General features: G+C 48.4%; 1 protein-coding gene across 1 annotated transcript in view; it reads left to right on the top strand.

Moving 5' to 3' along the window:
• micu1 (mitochondrial calcium uptake 1) overlaps window positions 1-23,150 on the top strand; it is a 142,044-nt gene that overhangs the window by 37,698 nt on the left and 81,196 nt on the right. The window contains exon 4 of the mRNA XM_052494827.1: window positions 133-295. Coding sequence (XP_052350787.1) covers window positions 133-295 — 163 coding nt within the window. The remainder of the gene's footprint in view (window positions 1-132; window positions 296-23,150) is intronic.

Consider the following 23,150-nt stretch of genomic DNA (forward strand, 5'->3'; position numbering starts at 1 on the left):
AAAAGGTCGAAGTTCAAGGGGGCCGAATACTTTCGCAAGGCACTGTATATATATCACGCTGAAACATATCTTGAATGAATGATATAGCGCCCAGCCCTACTGACAGTACCTCTCCCTCTCCCCCCTCCCCAGGTGATGGAGTATGAGAATAGGATTAGAGCCTACTCCACTCCAGACAAGATCTTCCGTTACTTCGCCACGCTGAAGATCATCAGTGAGCATGGAGATGCAGAGGTCTACATGACCCCACACGACTTTGTCCGTTCCATCACCCCCAACGAGAAACAGCCAGAGAGTAAGTCTAAAGTTGAGACAAGCGCTTAACTCCCATGGAGACAGGGTGTTACGGTACAGAGTCAATGTGGACACTATATACAGGGTGTAACGGTACAGAGTCAATGTGGAGGCTATATACAGGGTATCATGAAAAAGGAAGTAAAAATATATATTATACATACAGTACCTGTCAAAAGTTAGGACATACCTCTACTCATTCATAAACAATAAAAAAAACTATTTTCTACATTGTAGAATAACAGAGAAGACATCAAAACTATGAAATAACACATATGGAATCATGTAGTAACCAAAAAAAGTGTTAAACAAATCAAAATAAGTTTTATATTTGAGATTCTTCAAAGGAGCCACCCTTTGCCTTGACAGCTTTGCATGCTCTTGGCTTTCTCTCAACCAGCTTCATGAGGTAGTCACCTGGAATGCATTTCAATTAACAGGTGTGCCTCGTTAAATTTATTTGTAATTTCCTTCCTTATTGCTTTTGAGCCAATCCGTTGTGTTGTGACAAGGTAGGGGTGGTGTACAGAAGATAGCCCTATTTGGTAAAATATTCTGCCAAGAACAGCTCAAATTGGCAAAGAGAAACAACAGTCCATCATTACTTTAAGACATGAAGGTCAGTCAATCTGGAAAATGTCATGAACTTTGAAAGTTTCTTCAAGTGCAGTTGCAAAAATCCTCAAGTGCTATGATAAAACTGTCTCTCACGAGGACCGCCACAGGAAAGGAAGACCCAGAGTTTCCTCTGCTGCAGAGGATAAGTTCATTAGAGTTACCCGACTCTCACGAGGACCGCCACAGGAAAGGAAGACCCAGAGTTTCCTCTGCTGCAGAGGATAAGTTCATTAGAGTTACCCGACTCTCACGAGGACCGCCACAGGAAAGGAAGACCCAGAGTTTCCTCTGCTGCAGAGGATAAGTTCATTAGAGTTACCCGACTCTCACGAGGACCGCCACAGGAAAGGAAGACCCAGAGTTTCCTCTGCTGCAGAGGATAAGTTCATTAGAGTTACCCGACTCTCACGAGGACCGCCACAGGAAAGGAAGACCCAGAGTTTCCTCTGCTGCAGAGGATAAGTTCATTAGAGTTTACCAGGCTCTCACAAGGACCGCCACAGGAAAGGAAGACCCAGAGTTTCCTCTGCTGCAGAGGATAAGTTCATTAGAGTTACCCGACTCTCACGAGGACCGCCACAGGAAAGGAAGACCCAGAGTTTCCTCTGCTGCAGAGGATAAGTTCATTAGAGTTACCCGACTCTCACGAGGACCGCCACAGGAAAGGAAGACCCAGAGTTTCCTCTGCTGCAGAGGATAAGTTCATTAGAGTTACCCGACTCTCACGAGGACCGCCACAGGAAAGGAAGACCCAGAGTTTCCTCTGCTGCAGAGGATAAGTTCATTAGAGTTTACCAGGCTCTCACAAGGACCGCCACAGGAAAGGAAGACCCAGAGTTTCCTCTGCTGCAGAGGATAAGTTCATTAGAGTTACCAGGCTCTCACAAGGACCGCCACAGGAAAGGAAGACCCAGAGTTTCCTCTGCTGCAGAGGATAAGTTCATTAGAGTTACCAGCCTCTGAAATTTCCCATCCAAATAAATGCTTCAGAGTTCAAGTAACAGACACATCTCAACATCAACTGTTCGGTGAAGACTGTGTGAATCAGGCCTTCATGGTCAAATTGCTGCAAAGAAACCCCTACTAAAGGACACCAATAAGAAGAGGAGACTTGCTTGGGCAGAGAAACACGAGGAATGGACCTTAGACCGGTGGACTCTTATCTGGTATTTTGGTCTTTTGGACTCCAACCGCTGTCTTTGTGAAGCAGGCTTTGTGGGTTAGCAGTAAAACATTGAAATCAGCCCTAGCCTTAACAGGAAGCCATCCACTTCCTTATGTCTGAAACAAAGGCTTCCAGGGAGGGCAATTTTGGTGCTTCACCACATTTCATTGAAAATGTACAGCTGTGTGTCATCCGCATAGCAGTGAAAGTTAACATTATGTTTCTGAATTACATCACCAAGCAGTAAAATATACAGTTTAAGTCTGAAGTTGACATACACTTAGGTTGGAGTCATTAAAACTTGTTTTTCAACCACTCCACAAATTTCTTGTTAACAAACTATAGTTCTGGCAAGTCGGTAAGGACATTTACTTTGTGCATGACACAAGTAATTATTCCAACAATTGTTTACAGACAGATTATTTCACTTATAATTCACTGTATCACAATTCCAGTGGGTCAGAAGTTTACATACACTAAGTTGACTGTGCCTTTAAACAGCTTGGAAAATTCCAGAAAATTATGTCATGGCTTTAGAAGCTTCTGATAGGCTAATTGACATCATTTGAGTCAATTGGAAGTGTACCTGTGTATGTATTTCAAGGCCTACCTTCAAACGCTGTGCTTCTTTGCTTGTCATCATGGCAAAATCAAAAGAAATCATCCAAGACCTGAGAACAATAAATTGTAGACCTCCACAAGTCTGGTTCATCATTGGGAGCAATTTCCAAACACCTGAAGGTACCACGTTCATCTGTACAAACAATAGTAAGCAAGTATAAACACCATGGGACCATGCAGCCGTCATACCGCTCAGGAAGGAGATGCGTTCTGTCTCCTAGAGTTGAACGTACTTTGGTGCGAAAAGTGCAAATCAATCCCAGAACGACAGCAAAGGACCTTGTGAAGAGGCTGGAGGAAACGGGTACAAAAGTATCTATATCCACAGTAAAACGAGTCCTCCATCGACATAACCTGAAAGGCCGTTCAGCAAGGAAGAAGACACCGCTCCTAAACCACAAAAGCCAGACTACGGTTTGAAACTACACATGGGGACAGAGATTGTACTTTTTGGAGAGATGTCCTCTGGTCTGATGAAGCGAAAATAGAACTGTTTGGCCATAATGACCATCGTTATGTTTGGAGGAAAAAGGGGTTCGCTTGCAAGCCGAAGAACACCATCCCAAACGTGAAGCACGGGGGTGGCAGGATCATGTTGTGGGGGTGGTGCACTTCACAAAATAGATCGCAGGTAGGAAAATTAATGTGGCTATATTGAAGCATCATCTCAAGATATCAGTCAGGAAGTTGAAGCTTGGTCACAAATGGGTCTTCAAAATGGACAATAACCCCAAGCATACTTTGAAAGCTGTGGCAAAATGGCTTAAGGACAACAAAGTCAAGGTATTGGAGTGGCCATCACAAAGCCCTGACCTCAATCCTATAGAAAATGTGTGGGCAGAACTGAAAAATGGTGTGCGAGCAAGGAGGCCTACAAACCTGACTCATTTACACCAGCTCTATCAGGAGGAATGGGCCAAAATTCACCCAACTTGTGGGAAGCTTGTGGAAGGCTCCCTGAAACGTGTGATCCAAGTTAAACAATTTAAAGGCAATGCTACCAAATACTAATTGAGTGTAAGTAAACTTCTGACCCACTGGGAATGTGATGAAAGAAATAAAAGCTGAAATAAATAATTCTCTCTATTCTGACATTTCACATTCTTAAAATAAAATGGTGATCCTAACTGACCTACGTCAGGGAATTTTTACTAGGATTGAATGTCAGGAATTGTGAAAAACTGGGTTTAAATATATTTGGCTGTATGTAAACTTCTGACGTCAACTGTGAACAGATGATCTCTGCATGTGTGGTTCCCGCCGTGAAGCGTGTGGGTGCTTTGCTGGTGACACTGTCTGTGATTTATTTAGAATTCAAGGCACACTTAACCAGATTAGCTTCCACAGCATTCTGCAGCAATACACCATCCCATCTGCCTTGGGCTTAGTGGGACCATCATTTGTTTTTCAACAGGACAATGACCCAACACACCTCCAGGCTGTGTAAGGGCTATTTGTCCAAGAAGGAGAGTGATGGAGTGCTGCATAAGATGACCTGGCCTCCACAATCACCCGACCTCAACCGAAATTGAGATGGTTGGATGAGTTGGACCGCAGAGTGAAGGAAAAGCAGCCAGCAAGTGCTCAGCATATGTGGGACCTCCTTCAAGATTGTTGGAAAAGCATTCCAGGTGAAGCTGGTTGAGAGAATGCCAAGCGTGTAAAAAGCTGTCAAGGCAAAGGCTTTTGCTCTTGACTGGGACAGACTTGAGGCTGGCAACTTAATTAATTGAATATTGCTCTTGACTGGGACTAAATTAATTTAATATGTTTTTGGTGGTCCTGATATCTTGCATTATGGTTATTTTATGCTTATATTAAAATAAATATCACAAAAAAATGTCCTATGGTAGTGAGTTGATGTTGTAGCAAAGTTGGTCTACAAAGCTGGATGATTTCTTCATGCATTGTAAAGTGTTGTAGCCTGTAATGGACATTGTTTTGCGAACAGTAATTAAGTTTCAAAGTTTTTACATGCTGTATTTCATTTATTCAAGTGTGTTTTAACTTCTGTGCAGCATAAACGGGGACTCCGGACAGGGTAGAGCTAGCGACGAGTACGTAAACCCGGGGCGGACCTGGCTCGGACCTCTCATGCTATAGGGGGACGTTGGCTGTGTTGATAGACTTGATCTTCTGTCAATCAGTAGGTGACGTGAGACATTTTAACAGAAGTACCAACAGTGACCAATTTGTAGTTACGAACCATTAAAAAATCTTCTAGTATTGAAAAAGTACAGCTGTTTTGGAGTACCGTGCAACACTCGGGTGTGTCTCTCTCTCAGCCATCTGCATCGTTCTTGTGTTTATCGGTTCTTATTGATCTCCATCTCATGGAACTAGAATAAATCATGACATGTTGTAGTGCTGCAGAATGCCTTGTCTAGTGTTGCCGCAGAGCAGATATGTTGTTGAGTGAGCAGAGAGCTGCAGTGTGGTTGAAACACAGGCCACTCTCAGGCGGGGTCGGCAGAAAGCCCATGTTTCCATTTTAAATTTGTTTGCGACTCGGTATTTAGAAGCGTAACTATTGTTCCCCTGAAACTGATGTGGGGTCTCCAGTCAGGCCTCTCTTTACGTTACTGTGTGTGTGTGTGTGTGTGTGTGTGTGTGTGTGTGTGTGTGTGTGTGTGTGTGTGTGTGTGTGTGTGTGTTAATATGGTCTTAGTTAGGTTTGTCACACCTTAGCACTCATCTGTTGTTTTTGTCACACTACTTTGCTTTATCTTGGCCAGGTCGCAGTTGTAAATGAGAACTTGTTCTCAACTGGCCTACCTGGTGAAATGTAAATATATAATATTTTGTTCCGTTTTTTGTTTTCTTGCTGGAAAATCTACTAGAATGAACGTGTTCGTAAACCCACTACAATCACGCAGTGTTCAGCAGTTACCTCGGCGGGTCCCGGTGGCAATAAATGAATACAAGCGAAAGCTTACCTTGACTTGGAAGAGTTACAGTGTTGGACACTTTTAGCCTGCTAGCTGCTTCCCAAGTCCTTAATCCTGCCCGGTCCTTAATCCTTCCCAAATCCTTAATCCTTCCCGGTCCTTAATCCTTCCCGGTCCTTAATCCTTCCCAGGTCATTAATCCTTCCCAGGTCCTTAATCCTTCCCAGGTCCTTAATCCTTCCCAGGTCCTTAATCCTTCCCAGGTCCTTAATCCTTCCCAGGTCCTTAATCCTTCCCAGGTCCTTAATCCTTCCCAGGTCCTTAATCCTTCCCAGGTCCTTAATCCTTCCCAGGTCCTTAATCCTTCCCAGGTCCTTAATCCTTCCCAGGTCCTTAATCCTTCCCAGGTCCTTAATCCTTCCCAGGTCCTTAATCCTTCCCCGGTCCTTAATCCTTCCCAGGTCCTTAATCCTTCCCAGGTCCTTAATCCTTCCCAGGTCCTTAATCCTTCCCAGGTCCTTAATCCTTCCCAGGTCCTTAATCCTTCCCAGGTCCTTAATCCTTCCCAGGTCCTTAATCCTTCCCAGGTCCTTAATCCTTCCCAGGTCCTTAATCCTTCCCAGGTCCTTAATCCTTCCCAGGTCCTTAATCCTTCCCAGGTCCTTAATCCTTCCCAGGTCCTTAATCCTTCCCAGGTCCTTAATCCTTCCCAGGTCCTTAATCCTTCCCAGGTCCTTAATCCTTCCCAGGTCCTTAATCCTTCCCAGGTCCTTAATCCTTCCCAGGTCCTTAATCCTTCCCAGGTCCTTAATCCTTCCCAGGTCCTTAATCCTTCCCGGTCCTTAATCCTTCCCCGGTCCTTAATCCTTCCCAGGTCCTTAATCCTTCCCAGGTCCTTAATCCTTCCCAGGTCCTTAATCCTTCCCAGGTCCTTAATCCTTCCCGAGTCCTTAATCCTTCCCGAGTCCTTAATTCTTCCCGAGTCCTTAATTCTTCCCGAGTCCTTAATCCAGCCCGGCCACTGAGTTTGCTCGGAAGCATGAAAAGTAACCTGCTAGTATTTGTTGGCTTTCTTTAACCTGGTAGTATTCCTTAGCTTTCTTTAACCTGGTAGTATTCCTTAGCTTTCTTTAACCTGGTAGTATTCCTTAGCTTTCTTTAACCTGGTAGTAGCTTTCTTTAACCTGGTAGTATTCCTTAGCTTTCTTTAACCTGGTAGTATTCCTTAGCTTTCTTTAACCTGGTAGTATTCCTTAGCTTTCTTTAACCTGGTAGTATTCCTTAGCTTTCTTTAACCTGGTAGTATTCCTTAGCTTTCTTTAACCTGGTAGTATTCCTTAGCTTTCTATAACTTCTTGCGTCGAGCCATCCCGGATCTGGTATCGTGACTACAGCCTCAAGCTCATTACCATAACGCATCGTTAACTATTAATGAAAATCGCAAATGAAATTAAATTAATCTATTTGCTCTCAAACTTAGCCTTTTGTTAACAACACTGTAATCTCAGATTTTCAAAATATGCTTCTCAACCATTGCAAAACAAGCATTTGTGTAACAGTATTGATGGCTAACGTACCATTTAGCATTAGCATTCAGCATGTAACATTTTCCACAAAAACCATAAAAGCATTCAAATAAAATAATTTACCTTTGAAGAACTTCAGATGTTTTCAATGAGGAGACTCTATTAGATAGCAAATGTTCCATTTTTACGAAAAATATTGTGTCGACTCATCGCTCCGTTTTCGCGTTTGGGTAAGGAAAAAAATAAAATAAGTCATTAAAACGCGAACTTTTTCCCAAATTAACTCCATAATATCGACAGAAACATGGCAAACGATGTTTAGAATCAATCCTCAAGGTGTCTTTCACATATCTATCGACGATAAAATCCATCGTGGCAGTTTACTTTCTCTTCTGAAGAAATGGAACGCGCATGGACCTACAGATTACGCACACAGGACACCGGGCGGGACACCAGGTAAATGTAGTCTCTTATGGTCATATTCTATGCCTACAAACACGTCACAATGCTGCAGACACCTCGGGGAATAGACAGAAAGCGCAGGCTCATTCCTGGCGCATTCACAGCCATATAAGGAGACATTGGAACACAGCGCCTTCAGAATCCGGGGCATTTCCTGTATGAAACCTCATCTTGGTTTCACCTGTTGCATTAGTTCTGGGGCACTCACAGATAATATCTTTGCAGTTTTGGAAACGTCAGAGTTTTGTCTTTCCAAGGCTGTCAATTCCATGCATATTCGAGCATCTTTTCGTGACAAAATATTGCGCTTAAAACGGGCACGTCTTTTTATCCAATAATGACACAGCGCCCCCATAGGTTGAAGAGGTTAACCTGGTAGTATTCCTTAGCTTTCTTTAACCTGGTAGTATTCCTTAGCTTTCTTTAACCTGGTAGTATTCCTTAGCTTTCTTTTAACCTGGTAGTATTCCTTAGCTTTCTTTAACCTGGTAGTATTCCTTAGCTTTCTTTAACCTGGTAGTATTCCTTAGCTTTCTTTAACCTGGTAGTATTCCTTAGCTTTCTTTAACCTGGTAGTATTCCTTAGCTTTCTTTAACCTGGTAGTATTCCTTAGCTTTCTTTAACCTGGTAGTATTCCTTAGCTTTCTTTAACCTGGTAGTATTCCTTAGCTTTCTTTTAACCTGGTAGTGTTCGTTAGCTTTCTTGAAGACTGACCTGAGCCTGGTTAAGAGGGTCCTTCCATTGCCTCCCTCTCACTTCCATTCTTCCCCCTCTTTCTGATTCTGTTATTACAGTAATACTGCTGACCTGAGCTTCACTGTATTAGAGGGGGAAAGAGTGATTTGTAGTGCATTTGACCCACAGCCAGGCCACTCATCTCTCCTTCCAGCTCTCGCTCGCTCTCTCGCTACCACCCACAGTCAGATTCTACGAGAGAGAGAGATTGCGGAGAGCAGCGAAGGAGAGTTTACAGTACATTTACCCCACACCTCTCATCTCTCTCGACACCTCGCTGGCTCTGTCAGACCTAATGACACGACAGTGCAGTACAGGAGAGCGGAGGAGGGGAGATTTCAGTGCATATACTGTTGGTATATAGCCTAATAATACCACTCTGGCTGACTGACTGTATATTTTATTCAGTGTTCACTGACTGACTGCCCCCTGGTAAATAGACTTTCCTTTGTTGTGTTCTGGCTGACTGGTTTCTCTAGTCCCTGGATAAATGCTTCCTTAAACTCTATTTATTACATTTTGGATTGGAACGGAATCAATGGAACGCTATCCAACCAATGGAAATCACTGGACTCCATTCTATTAATTCCAGCCAGTCAGCTGAGCCCGTCCTCTTATAGCTCCTCCCATCAGCCTCCTCTGCTAATTATGTAGTCTGGTTGGTTGAAATAGTTCCACTGGACTGAGACTAGATCTTAATAAATAACTAGTTTCCTTTTTCTTGTTGAAAGGTTTTAAATGAGTTTTCAGAAGAGAAGGTGGGTCAGTCGAGTTCTGCTTCAGTTTCCTACCGTTTTTTTGTTGTTAATTCATCAATTAAATTAATTTTATAAATTATCCCACAGAAAAATAGCGGAGCACACAGATGTGATATGTAATGTCCTAGGTTAAGATTAATATTAGCACTGCGCTCTTAAAAACGTACTTTTGTTAAAATTCCACCCCTTAAAGTAATTTTAATCTTCAGGCTTGAAGGGTTTTGCGTTTAGTTTAGGGGCGGAGGCACGCAGCGAGAGAGGGAAGGGGTGCTGCAGCGAGAGAGGGAAGGGGTGCTGCAGCGAGAGGGGGGCTGACGGTGAATCTCAGTAAGACTAAAATAATGGTGTTCCAAAAAAGGTCCAGTAGCCAAGACAACAAATACAATTTCTATCTAGACACTGTTGCCCTGGAGCAGACCAGCTAAACATCAGTGCCTCAGGTAACATCCACAAAGCTGTGAACGAGCTGAGAGACACGGCAAGAAGGGCCTTCTATGTCATCAAAAGGAACATAACATTAGACATATCCAATGCGTTTAGTTTAGGGAGGGAGGGGGGAGGGAGGGGGCACAGAGAGAGAGGGAGGGGGAGGGAGGGGGCGCAGAGAGAGGCAGGGAGGGAGGGGGCGCAGAGAGAGGCAGGGAGGGAGAGAGGGGGCGCAGCGGGGAGGGAGGGGGCGCAGAGAGAGGCAGGGAGGGGGGCACAGCGAGAGAGGGAGGGGAGATCTCTCTCCTCTATCGTTCCAGTGCTTTACATTCCAGCATCTCTCTCTCCTCTATCGTTCCAGTGCTTTACATTCCAGCATCTCTCTCCTCTATCGTTCCAGTGCTTTACATTCCAGCATCTCTCTCTCCTCTATCGTTCCAGTGCTTTACATTCCAGCATCTCTCTCTCCTCTATCGTTCCAGTGCTTTACATTCCAGCATCTCTCTCTCCTCTATCGTTCCAGTGCTTTACATTCCAGCATCTCTCTCTCCTCTATCGTTCCAGTGCTTTACATTCCAGCATCTCTCTCTCCTCTATCGTTCCAGTGCTTTACATTCCAGCATCTCTCTCTCCTCTATCGTTCCAGTGCTTTACATTCCAGCATCTCTCTCTCCTCTATCGTTCCAGTGCTTTACATTCCAGCATCTCTCTCTCCTCTATTGTTCCAGTGGTTTACATTCTAGCATCTCTCTCTCCTCTATCGTTCCAGTGCTTTACATTCCAGCATCTCTCTCTCCTCTATCGTTCCAGTGCTTTACATTCCAGCATCTCTCTCTCCTCTATCGTTCCAGTGCTTTACATTCCAGCATCTCTCTCTCCTCTATTGTTCCAGTGGTTTACATTCTAGCATCTCTCTCTCCTCTATCGTTCCAGTGCTTTACATTCCAGCATCTCTCTCTCCTCTATCGTTCCAGTGCTTTACATTCCAGCATCTCTCTCTCCTCTATTGTTCCAGTGCTTTACATTCTAGCATCTCTCTCTCCTCTATCGTTCCAGTGCTTTACACTGCAGCATCTCTCTCCTCTATCATTCCAGTGCTTTACATTCCAGCATCTCTCTCTCCTCTATCGTTCCAGTGCTTTACATTCCAGCATCTCTCTCTCCTCTATCGTTCCAGTGCTTTACATTCCAGCATCTCTCTCTCCTCTATCGTTCCAGTGCTTTACATTCCAGCATCTCTCTCTCCTCTATCGTTCCAGTGCTTTACACTGCAGCATCTCTCTCCTCTATCGTTCCAGTGCTTTACATTCCAGCATCTCTCTCTCCTCTATCGTTCCAGTGCTTTACATTCCAGCATCTCTCTCTCCTCTATCGTTCCAGTGCTTTACATTCCAGCATCTCTCTCTCCTCTATCGTTCCAGTGCTTTACACTGCAGCATCTCTCTCCTCTATCGTTCCAGTGCTTTACATTCCAGCATCTCTCTCTCCTCTATCGTTCCAGTGCTTTACACTGCAGCAGACTTTTTCTATTTTGCAAATACACTTCCTGTTGATGTTCATTTAGAGCTGGACTATTATTGCCCTGCCAGAAGTATTTGTAGTGGACGTTTTAGTTAAAAGTGAGGTTGTTTGCAAGTTGTGTATTGTTAGTTGAACTGTATTGAGGTGGGGTGTACTGATGACATGTAGCCGAGACGGTTGTGGACATTTAAGGCCTTTGTTGTATCTATGAACACCCCCCACATTCATACCCTCTGCACTCCTCCACTATGAACACCCCCCACATTCATACCCTCTGCACTCCTCCACTATGAACACCCCCACATTCATACCCTCTGCACTCCTCCACTATGAACACCCCCCACATTCATACCCTGCACTCCTCCACTATGAACACCCCACATTCATACCCCTGCACTCCTCCACTATGAACACCCCACATTCATTCATACCCTCTGCACTCCTCCACTATGAACACCCCCCACATTCATACCCTCTGCACTCCTCCACTATGAACACCCCCACATTCATACCCCTGCACTCCTCCACTATGAACATGAACATTCATACCCCCCTCCACTATTCATTCATACCCTCTGCACTCCTCCACTATGAACACCCCCCACATTCATACCCTCTGCACTCCTCCACTATGAACACCCCCCACATTCATACCCTCTGCACTCCTCCACTATGAACACCCCACATTCATACCCTCTGCACTCCTCCACTATGAACACCCCCACATTCATACCCTCTGCACTCCTCCACTATGAACACCCCCCCACATTCATACCCTCTGCACTCCTCCACTATGAACACCCCCCACATTCATACCCTCTGCACTCCTCCACTATGAACACCCCCCCACATTCATACCCTCTGCACTCCTCCACTATGAACACCCCCACATTCATACCCTCTGCACTCCTCCACTATGAACACCCCCACATTCATACCCTCTGCACTCCTCCACTATGAACACCCCCACATTCATACCCTCTGCACTCCTCCACTATGAACACCCCCACATTCATACCCTCTGCATCCTCCACTATGAACACCCCCACTATTGAACACCCCCCACATTCATACCCTCTGCACTCCTCCACTATGAACACCCTCCACATTCATACCCTCTGCACTCCTCCACTATGAACACCCCCCACATTCATACCCTCTGCACTCCTCCACTATGAACACCCCCCACATTCATACCCTCTGCACTCCTCCACTATGAACACCCCCCACATTCATACCCTCTGCACTCCTCCACTATGAACACCCCCCACATTCATACCCTCTGCACTCCTCCACTATGAACACCCCCCACATTCATACCCTCTGCACTCCTCCACTATGAACACCCCCCACATTCATACCCTCTGCACTCCTCCACTATGAACACCCTCCACATTCATACCCTCTGCACTCCTCCACTATGAACACCCCCCACATTCATACCCTCTGCACTCCTCCACTATGAACACCCCACATTCATACCCTCTGCACTCCTCCACTATGAACACCCCCACATTCATACCCTCTGCACTCCTCCACTATGAACACCCCACATTCATACCCTCTGCACTCCTCCACTATGAACACCCCCCACATTCATACCTCTGCACTCCTCCACTATGAACACCCCCACATTCATACCCTCTGCACTCCTCCACTATGAACACCCCCACATTCATACCCTCTGCACTCCTCCACTATGAACACCCCCACATTCATACCCTCTGCACTCCTCCACTATGAACACCCCCCCACATTCATACCCTCTGCACTCCTCCACTATGACACCCCCCACATTACCCCCCTCTGCACTCCTCCACTATGAACACCCCACATTCATACCCTCTGCACTCCTCCACTATGAACACCCCCACATTCATACCCTCTGCACTCCTCCACTATGAACACCCCCACATTCATGCCCTCTGCACTCCTCCACTATGAACACCCCCCCCACATTCATACCCCCATTCATACCTCTGCACTCCTCCACTATGAACACCCCCACATTCATACCCCCCCTCTGCACTCCTCCACTATGAACACCCCCACATTCATACCCTCTGCACTCCTCCACTATGAAACACATTCATACCCTTCTGCACTCCTCCACTTGAACATACCCTCTGCACTCCTCCACTATGAACACCCCCCACATTCATACCTCTGCACTCCTCCACTATGAACACCCCCCACATTCATACCTCTGCACTCCTCCACTATGAACACCCCCCACATTCATACCTCTGCACTCCTCCACTATGAACACCCCACATTCATACCCTCTGCACTCCTCCACTATGAACACCCCCACATTCATACCCTCTGCACTCCTCCACTATGAACACCCCCCACATTCATACCCTCTGCACTCCTCCACTATGAACACCCCACATTCATATCCCCCCACATTCATACCCTCTGCACTCCTCCACTATGAACACCCCCACATTCATACCCTCTGCACTCCTCCACTATGAACCCCCCCCACATTCATACCTCTGCACTCCTCCACTATGAACACCCCCCACATTCATACCCTCTGCACTCCTCCACTATGAACACCCCACATTCATACCCCACATTCATACCCTCTGCACTCCTCCACTATGAACACCCCCCACATTCATACCCTCTGCACTCCTCCACTATGAACACCCCCCACATTCATACCCTCTGCACTCCTCCACTATGAACACCCCCACATTCATACCCTCTGCACTCCTCCACTATGAACACCCCCCACATTCATACCCTCTGCACTCCTCCACTATGAACACCCCCCACATTCATACCCTCTGCACTCCTCCACTATGAACACCCCCCACATTCATACCCCCCACATTCATACCCTCTGCACTCCTCCACTATGAACACCCCCACATTCATACCCTCTGCACTCCTCCACTATGAACACCCCCCACATTCATACCCCCCACATTCATACCCTCTGCACTCCTCCACTATGAACACCCCCACATTCATACCCTCTGCACTCCTCCACTATGAACACCCCCACATTCATACCCTCTGCACTCCTCCACTATGAACACCCCCACATTCATACCCTCTGCACTCCTCCACTATGAACACCCCCACATTCATACCCTCTGCACTCCTCCACTATGAACACCCCCCACATTCATACCCTCTGCACTCCTCCACTATGAACACCCCACATTCATACCCTCTGCACTCCTCCACTATGAACACCCCCACATTCATACCCTCTGCACTCCTCCACTATGAACACCCCCCACATTCATACCCTCTGCACTCCTCCACTATGAACACCCCCCCACATTCATACCCTCTGCACTCCTCCACTATGAACACCCCCACATTCATACCCTCTGCACTCCTCCACTATGAACACCCCCACATTCATACCCCCCACATTCATACCCTCTGCACTCCTCCACTATGAACACCCCACATTCATACCCTCTGCACTCCTCCACTATGAACACCCCCCACATTCATACCCTCTGCACTCCTCCACTATGAACACCCCCCACATTCATACCCTCTGCACTCCTCCACTATGAACACCCCACATTCATACCCCACATTCATACCCTCTGCACTCCTCCACTATGAACACCCCCCCACATTCATACCCTCTGCACTCCTCCACTATGAACACCCCCCCACATTCATACCCTCTGCACTCCTCCACTATGAACACCCCCCACATTCATACCTCTGCACTCCTCCACTATGAACACCCCACATTCATACCCTCTGCACTCCTCCACTATGAACCCCCCACATTCATACCCTCTGCACTCCTCCACTATGAACACCCCCACATTCATACCCTCTGCACTCCTCCACTATGAACACCCCCCACATTCATACCTCTGCACTCCTCCACTATGAACACCCTCCCACATTCATACCTCCCACATTCATACCCCCCCACATTCATACCCCCCCACATTCATACCCTCTGCACTCCTCCACTATGAACACCCCCCCACATTCATACCTCTGCACTCCTCCACTATGAACACCCCCACATTCATACCCTCTGCACTCCTCCACTATGAACACCCCCCACATTCATACCCCCACATTCATACCCCCCACATTCATACCCCCACTGCAAATCCTCTGTTTTTTTTGTTTCTATGAAATTGCTGTTCAATTGCTCTGCCATTATTAGTGTAGGAGGTATTCTGGGTGGGGTTACCCCTTGTGCTGAGGTATTCTGGGGTGGGTTACCCCTTGTGCTGAGGTATTCCCCCACATTCATACCCTCTGCACTCCTCCACTATGAACACCCCCCCCACATTCATACCCTCTGCACTCCTCCACTATGAACACCCCCACATTCATACCTCTGCACTCCTCCACTATGAACACCCCCACATTCATACCCTCTGCACTCCTCCACTATGAACACCCCCACATTCATACCCTCTGCACTCCTCCACTATGAACACCCCCACATTCATACCTCTGCACTCCTCCACTATGAACACCCCCCCACATTCATACCTCTGCACTCCTCCACTATGAACACCCCCACATTCATACCCTCTGCACTCCTCCACTATGAACACTTCCACATTCATACCCCCACATTCATACCTCTGCACTCCTCCACTATGAACACCCCCCACATTCATACCCTCTGCACTCCTCCACTATGAACACCCCACATTCATACCTCTGCACTCCTCCACTATGAACTCCCCCACATTCATACCCTCTGCACTCCTCCACTATGAACACCCCACATTCATACCCCCCACATTCATACCCTCTGCACTCCTCCACTATGAACACCCCTACATTCATACCCTCTGCACTCCTCCACTATGAACACCCCCACATTCATACCCTCTGCACTCCTCCACTATGAACACCCCCACATTCATACCCTCTGCACTCCTCCACTATGAACACCCCCACATTCATACCCCCCACATTCATACCCTCTGCACTCCTCCACTATGAACACCCCACATTCATACCCTCTGCACTCCTCCACTATGAACACCCCCCACATTCATACCCTCTGCACTCCTCCACTATGAACACCCCCACATTCATACCCTCTGCACTCCTCCACTATGAACACCCCCACATTCATACCCCCACATTCATACCTCTGCACTCCTCCACTATGAACACCCCCACATTCATACCCCCACATTCATACCCTCTGCACTCCTCCACTATGAACACCCCCCACATTCATACCCTCTGCACTCCTCCACTATGAACACCCCACATTCATACCTCTGCACTCCTCCACTATGAACACCCCCCACATTCATACCCTCTGCACTCCTCCACTATGAACACCCCACATTCATACCCCCACATTCATACCTCTGCACTCCTCCACTATGAACACCCCCACATTCATACCCTCTGCACTCCTCCACTATGAACACCCCCACATTCATACCTCTGCACTCCTCCACTATGAACACCCCACATTCATACCTCTGCACTCCTCCACTATGAACACCCCCACATTCATACCCTCTGCACTCCTCCACTATGAACACCCCCACATTCATACCCCTCTGCACTCCTCCACTATGAACACACATTCATACCCCCACATTCATACACTCCTCCACCCCCACATTCATACCCTCTGCACTCCTCCACTATGAACACCCCCACATTCATCACATTCCCTCTGCACTCCTCCACTATGAACACCCCCACATTCATACCCTCTGCACTCCTCCACTATGAACACCCCCACATTCATACCCTCTGCACTCCTCCACTATGAACACCCCCCACATTCATACCCTCTGCACTCCTCCACTATGAACACCCCCACATTCATACCCTCTGCACTCCTCCACTATGAACACCCCCACATTCATACCCTCTGCACTCCTCCACTATGAACACCCCCACATTCATACCCTCTGCACTCCTCCACTATGAACACCCCCCACATTCATACCCTCTGCACTCCTCCACTATGAACACCCCCCACATTCATACCCTCTGCACTCCTCCACTATGAACACCCACATTCATACCCTCTGCACTCCTCCACTATGAACACCCCCACATTCATACCCTCTGCACTCCTCCACTATGAACCCCCACATTCATACCCTCTGCACTCCTCCACTATGAACACCCCCCACATTCATACCTCTGCACTCCTCCACTATGAACACCCCCACATTCATACCTCCACATTCATACCTCCACTCCTCCACTATGAACACCCCCACATTCATACCCTCTGCACTCCTCCACTATGAACACCCCCACATTCATACCCTCTGCACTCCTCCACTATGAACACCCCCCACACATTCATATTCCCTCTGCACTCCTCCACTATGAACACCCCCACATTCATACCCCCCACATTCATACCCTCTGCACTCCTCCACTATGAACACCCCCACATTCATACCCTCTGCACTCCTCCACTATGAACACCCCCACATTCATACCCTCTGCACTCCTCCACTATGAACACCCCCACATTCATACCCTCTGCACTCCTCCACTATGAACACCCCCACATTCATACCCTCTGCACTCCTCCACTATGAACACCCCCCACATTCATACCCTCTGCACTCCTCCACTATGAAACCCCCCACATTCATACCCTCTGCACTCCTCCACTATGAACACCCCCCACATTCATACCCTCTGCACTCCTCCACTATGAACACCCTCCCACATTCATACCCTCCCACATTCATACCCCCCCACATTCATACCCCCCACATTCATACCCTCTGCACTCCTCCACTATGAACACCCCCCACATTCATACCCTCTGCACTCCTCCACTATGAACACCCCCCCACATTCATACCCTCTGCACTCCTCCACTATGAACACCCCCCCACATTCATACCCCCCCACATTCATACCCCCCCACATTCATACCCCCACTGCAAATCCTCTGTTTTTTTTGTTTCTATGAAATTGCTGTTCAATTGCTCTGCCATTATTAGTGTAGGAGGTATTCTGGGTGGGGTTACCCCTTGTGCTGAGGTATTCTGGCTGGGGTTACCCCTTGTGCTGAGGTATTCCCCCCACATTCATACCCTCTGCACTCCTCCACTATGAACACCCCCCCACATTCATACCCTCTGCACTCCTCCACTATGAACACCCCACATTCATACCCTCTGCACTCCTCCACTATGAACACCCCCACATTCATACCCTCTGCACTCCTCCACTATGAACACCCCCCACATTCATACCCTCTGCACTCCTCCACTATGAACACCCCCACATTCATACCCTCTGCACTCCTCCACTATGAACACCCCCACATTCATACCTCTGCACTCCTCCACTATGAACACCCCACATTCATACCCTCTGCACTCCTCCACTATGAACACTTCACATTCATACCCCCCACATTCATACCTCTGCACTCCTCCACTATGAACACCCCCCACATTCATACCTCTGCACTCCTCCACTATGAACACCCCACATTCATACCCTCTGCACTCCTCCACTATGAAACCCCCACATTCATACCCTCTGCACTCCTCCACTATGAACACCCCCACATTCATACCCCCCACATTCATACCTCTGCACTCCTCCACTATGAACACCCCACATTCATACCTCTGCACTCCTCCACTATGAACACCCCCACATTCATACCCTCTGCACTCCTCCACTATGAACACCCCCCCACATTCATACCCTCTGCACTCCTCCACTATGAACACCCCACATTCATACCCCCACATTCATACCCTCTGCACTCCTCCACTATGAACACCCCACATTCATACCTCTGCACTCCTCCACTATGAACACCCCCCACATTCATACCCTCTGCACTCCTCCACTATGAACACCCCCCCACATTCATACCCTCTGCACTCCTCCACTATGAACACCCCCCCACATTCATACCCTCTGCACTCCTCCACTATGAACACCCCCCCACATTCATACCCTCTGCACTCCTCCACTATGAACACCCCCCCACATTCATACCCTCTGCACTCCTCCACTATGAACACCCCCACATTCATACCCTCTGCACTCCTCCACTATGAACACCCCCCCACATTCATACCCTCTGCACTCCTCCACTATGAACACCCCCCCACATTCATACCCTCTGCACTCCTCCACTATGAACCCCCCACATTCATACCCTCTGCACTCCTCCACTATGAACACCCCCACATTCATACCCTCTGCACTCCTCCACTATGAACACCCCCACATTCATACCCTCTGCACTCCTCCACTATGAACACCCCCACATTCATACCCTCTGCACTCCTCCACTATCCACATTCATACCCTCTGAACTCCTCCACCCCCCACATTCATACCATTCATACCTCTGCACTCCTCCACTATGAACACCCCCACATTCATACCCTCTGCACTCCTCCACTATGAACACCCCCCACATTCATACCCTCTGCACTCCTCCACTATGAACACCTCTGCACTCCTCCACTATGAACACCCCCACATTCATACCCTCTGCACTCCTCCACTATGAACACCCCCACATTCATACCCTCTGCACTCCTCCACTATGAACACCCCCACATTCATACCCTCTGCACTCCTCCACTATGAACACCCCCACATTCATACCCTCTGCACTCCTCCACTATGAACACCCCACATTCATACCCCACATTCATACCCTCTGCACTCCTCCACTATGAACACCCCCCACATTCATACCCTCTGCACTCCTCCACTATGAACACCCCCACATTCATACCCTCTGCACTCCTCCACTATGAACACCCACATTCATACCTCTGCACTCCTCCACTATGAACACCCCCCCATTCACATTCATGAACACCCCACATTCATACCCTCTGCACTCCTCCACTATGAACACCCCCCACATTCATACCCTCTGCACTCCTCCACTATGAACACCCCCACATTCATACCCTCTGCACTCCTCCACTATGAACACCCCCCACATTCATACCCTCTGCACTCCTCCACTATGAACACCCCCCACATTCATACCCTCTGCACTCCTCCACTATGAACACCCCCCCACATTCATACCCTCTGCACTCCTCCACTATGAACACCCCCACATTCATACCCTCTGCACTCCTCCACTATGAACACCCCCACATTCATACCCTCTGCACTCCTCCACTATGAACACCCTCCCACATTCATACCCTCCCACATTCATACCCCCCCACATTCATACCCCCCCCCACATTCATACCTCTGCACTCCTCCACTATGAACAACCCCCCCCCCACATTCATACCCTCTGCACTCCTCCACTATGAACACCCCCCACATTCATACCCTCTGCACTCCTCCACTATGAACACCCCCCACATTCATACCCCCCACATTCATACCCCACATTCATACCCCACTGCAAATCCTCTGTTTTTTTGTTTCTATGAAATTGCTGTTCAATTGCTCTGCCATTATTAGTGTAGGAGGTATTCTGGGTGGGGTTACCCCTTGTGCTGAGGTATTCTGGGTGGGGTTACCCCTTGTGCTGAGGTATTCCCCCCACATTCATACCCTCTGCACTCCTCCACTATGAACACCCCCCACATTCATACCCTCTGCCCTCCTCCACTATGAACACCCCCCACATTCATACCCTCTGCACTCCTCCACTATGAACACCCCCACATTCATACCCTCTGCACTCCTCCACTATGAACACCCCCCCCACATTCATACCCTCTGCACTCCTCCACTATGAACACCCCCCACATTCATACCTCTGCACTCCTCCACTATGAACACCCCCCACATTCATACCTCTGCACTCCTCCACTATGAACACCCCCCACATTCATACCCTCTGCACTCCTCCACTATGAACACCCCCCCCACATTCATACCCCCCCACATTCATACCCTCTGCACTCCTCCACTATGAACACCCCCCACATTCATACCCTCTGCACTCCTCCACTATGAACACCCCCCACATTCATACCCTCTGCACTCCTCCACTATGAACACCCCCCCACATTCATACCCTCTGCACTCCTCCACTATGAACACCCCCCCCACATTCATACCCCCCCACATTCATACCCTCTGCACTCCTCCACTATGAACACCCCCCCCACATTCATACCCTCTGCACTCCTCCACTATGAACACCCCCCACATTCATACCCTCTGCACTCCTCCACTATGAACACCCCCCCACATTCATACCCTCTGCACTCCTCCACTATGAACACCCCCCCACATTCATACCCTCTGCACTCCTCCACTATGAACACCCCCACATTCATACTCCACTATGAACACCCCCACATTCATACCCTCTGCACTCCTCCACTATGAACACCCCCACATTCATACCCTCTGCACTCCTCCACTATGAACCCCCCACATTCATACCCTCTGCACTCCTCCACTATGAACCCCCCCACATTCATACCCTCTGCACTCCTCCACTATGAACACCACCCCCCCACATTCATACCCTCTGCACTCCTCCACTATGAACACCCCCCCACATTCATACCCTCTGCACTCCTCCACTATGAACACCCCCCCACATTCATACCCTCTGCACTCCTCCACTATGAACACCCCCACATTCATACCCTCTGCACTCCTCCACTATGAACACCCCCCCACATTCATACCCTCTGCACTCCTCCACTATGAACACCCCCCCACATTCATACCCCCCCACATTCATACCCTCTGCACTCCTCCACTATGAACACCCCCCCACATTCATACCCTCTGCACTCCTCCACTATGAACACCCCCACATTCATACCCTCTGCACTCCTCCACTATGAACACCCCCACATTCATACCCTCTGCACTCCTCCACTATGAACACCCACATTCATACCCCCCACATTCATACCCCCTCATTCATACCCTCTCCTCCACTATGAACACCCCCACATTCATACCCTCTGCACTCCTCCACTATGAACACATTCCACATTCATACCCTCTGCACTCCTCCACTATGAACACCCCCACATTCATACCCTCTGCACTCCTCCTCCACTATGAACACCCCCCACATTCATACCCTCTGCACTCCTCCACTATGAACACCCCCCACATTCATACCCTCTGCACTCCTCCACTATGAACACCCCCCACATTCATACCCTCTGCACTCCTCCACTATGAACACCCCCCACATTCATACCCTCTGCACTCCTCCACTATGAACACCCCCCACATTCATACCCTCTGCACTCCTCCACTATGAACACCCCCACATTCATACCCTCTGCACTCCTCCACTATGAACACCCCCACATTCATACCCCCACATTCATACCCTCTGCACTCCTCCACTATGAACACCCCCACATTCATACCCTCTGCACTCCTCCACTATGAACACCCCCACATTCATACCCTCTGCACTCCTCCACTATGAACACCCCCCACATTCATACCCTCTGCACTCCTCCACTATGAACACCCCCCACATTCATACCCTCTGCACTCCTCCACTATGAACACCCCCCACATTCATACCCTCTGCACTCCTCCACTATGAACACCCCCACATTCATACCCTCTGCACTCCTCCACTATGAACACCCTCCCACATTCATACCCTCCCACATTCATACCCCCCCCACATTCATACCCTCTGCACTCCTCCACTATGAACACCCCCACATTCATACCCTCTGCACTCCTCCACTATGAACACCCCCCACCTTCATACCCTCTGCACTCCTCCACTATGAACACCCCCCACATTCATACCCCCCACATTCATACCCCCCCACATTCATACCCCCACTGCAAATCCTCTGTTTTTTTTGTTTCTATGAAATTGCTGTTCAATTGCTCTGCCATTATTAGTGTAGGAGGTATTCTGGGTGGGGTTACCCCTTGTGCTGAGGTATTCTGGGTGGGGTTACCCCTTGTGCTGAGGTATTCTGGGTGGGGTTACCCCTTGTGCTGAGGTATTCTGGGTGGGGTTACCCCTTGTGCTGAGGTATTCTGGGTGGGGTTACCCCTTGTGCTGAGGTATTCTGGGTGGGGTTACCCCTTGTGCTGAGGTATTCTGGGTGGGGTTACCCCTTGTGCTGAGGTATTCTGGGTGGGGTTACCCCTTGTGCTGAGGTATTCTGGGTGGGGTTACCCCTTGTGCTGAGGTATTCTGGGTG

The sequence above is a fragment of the Oncorhynchus keta genome, chromosome 3 (assembly GCF_023373465.1).
Source record: "Oncorhynchus keta strain PuntledgeMale-10-30-2019 chromosome 3, Oket_V2, whole genome shotgun sequence".
In the NCBI taxonomy this organism is placed as follows: domain Eukaryota; kingdom Metazoa; phylum Chordata; class Actinopteri; order Salmoniformes; family Salmonidae; genus Oncorhynchus; species Oncorhynchus keta.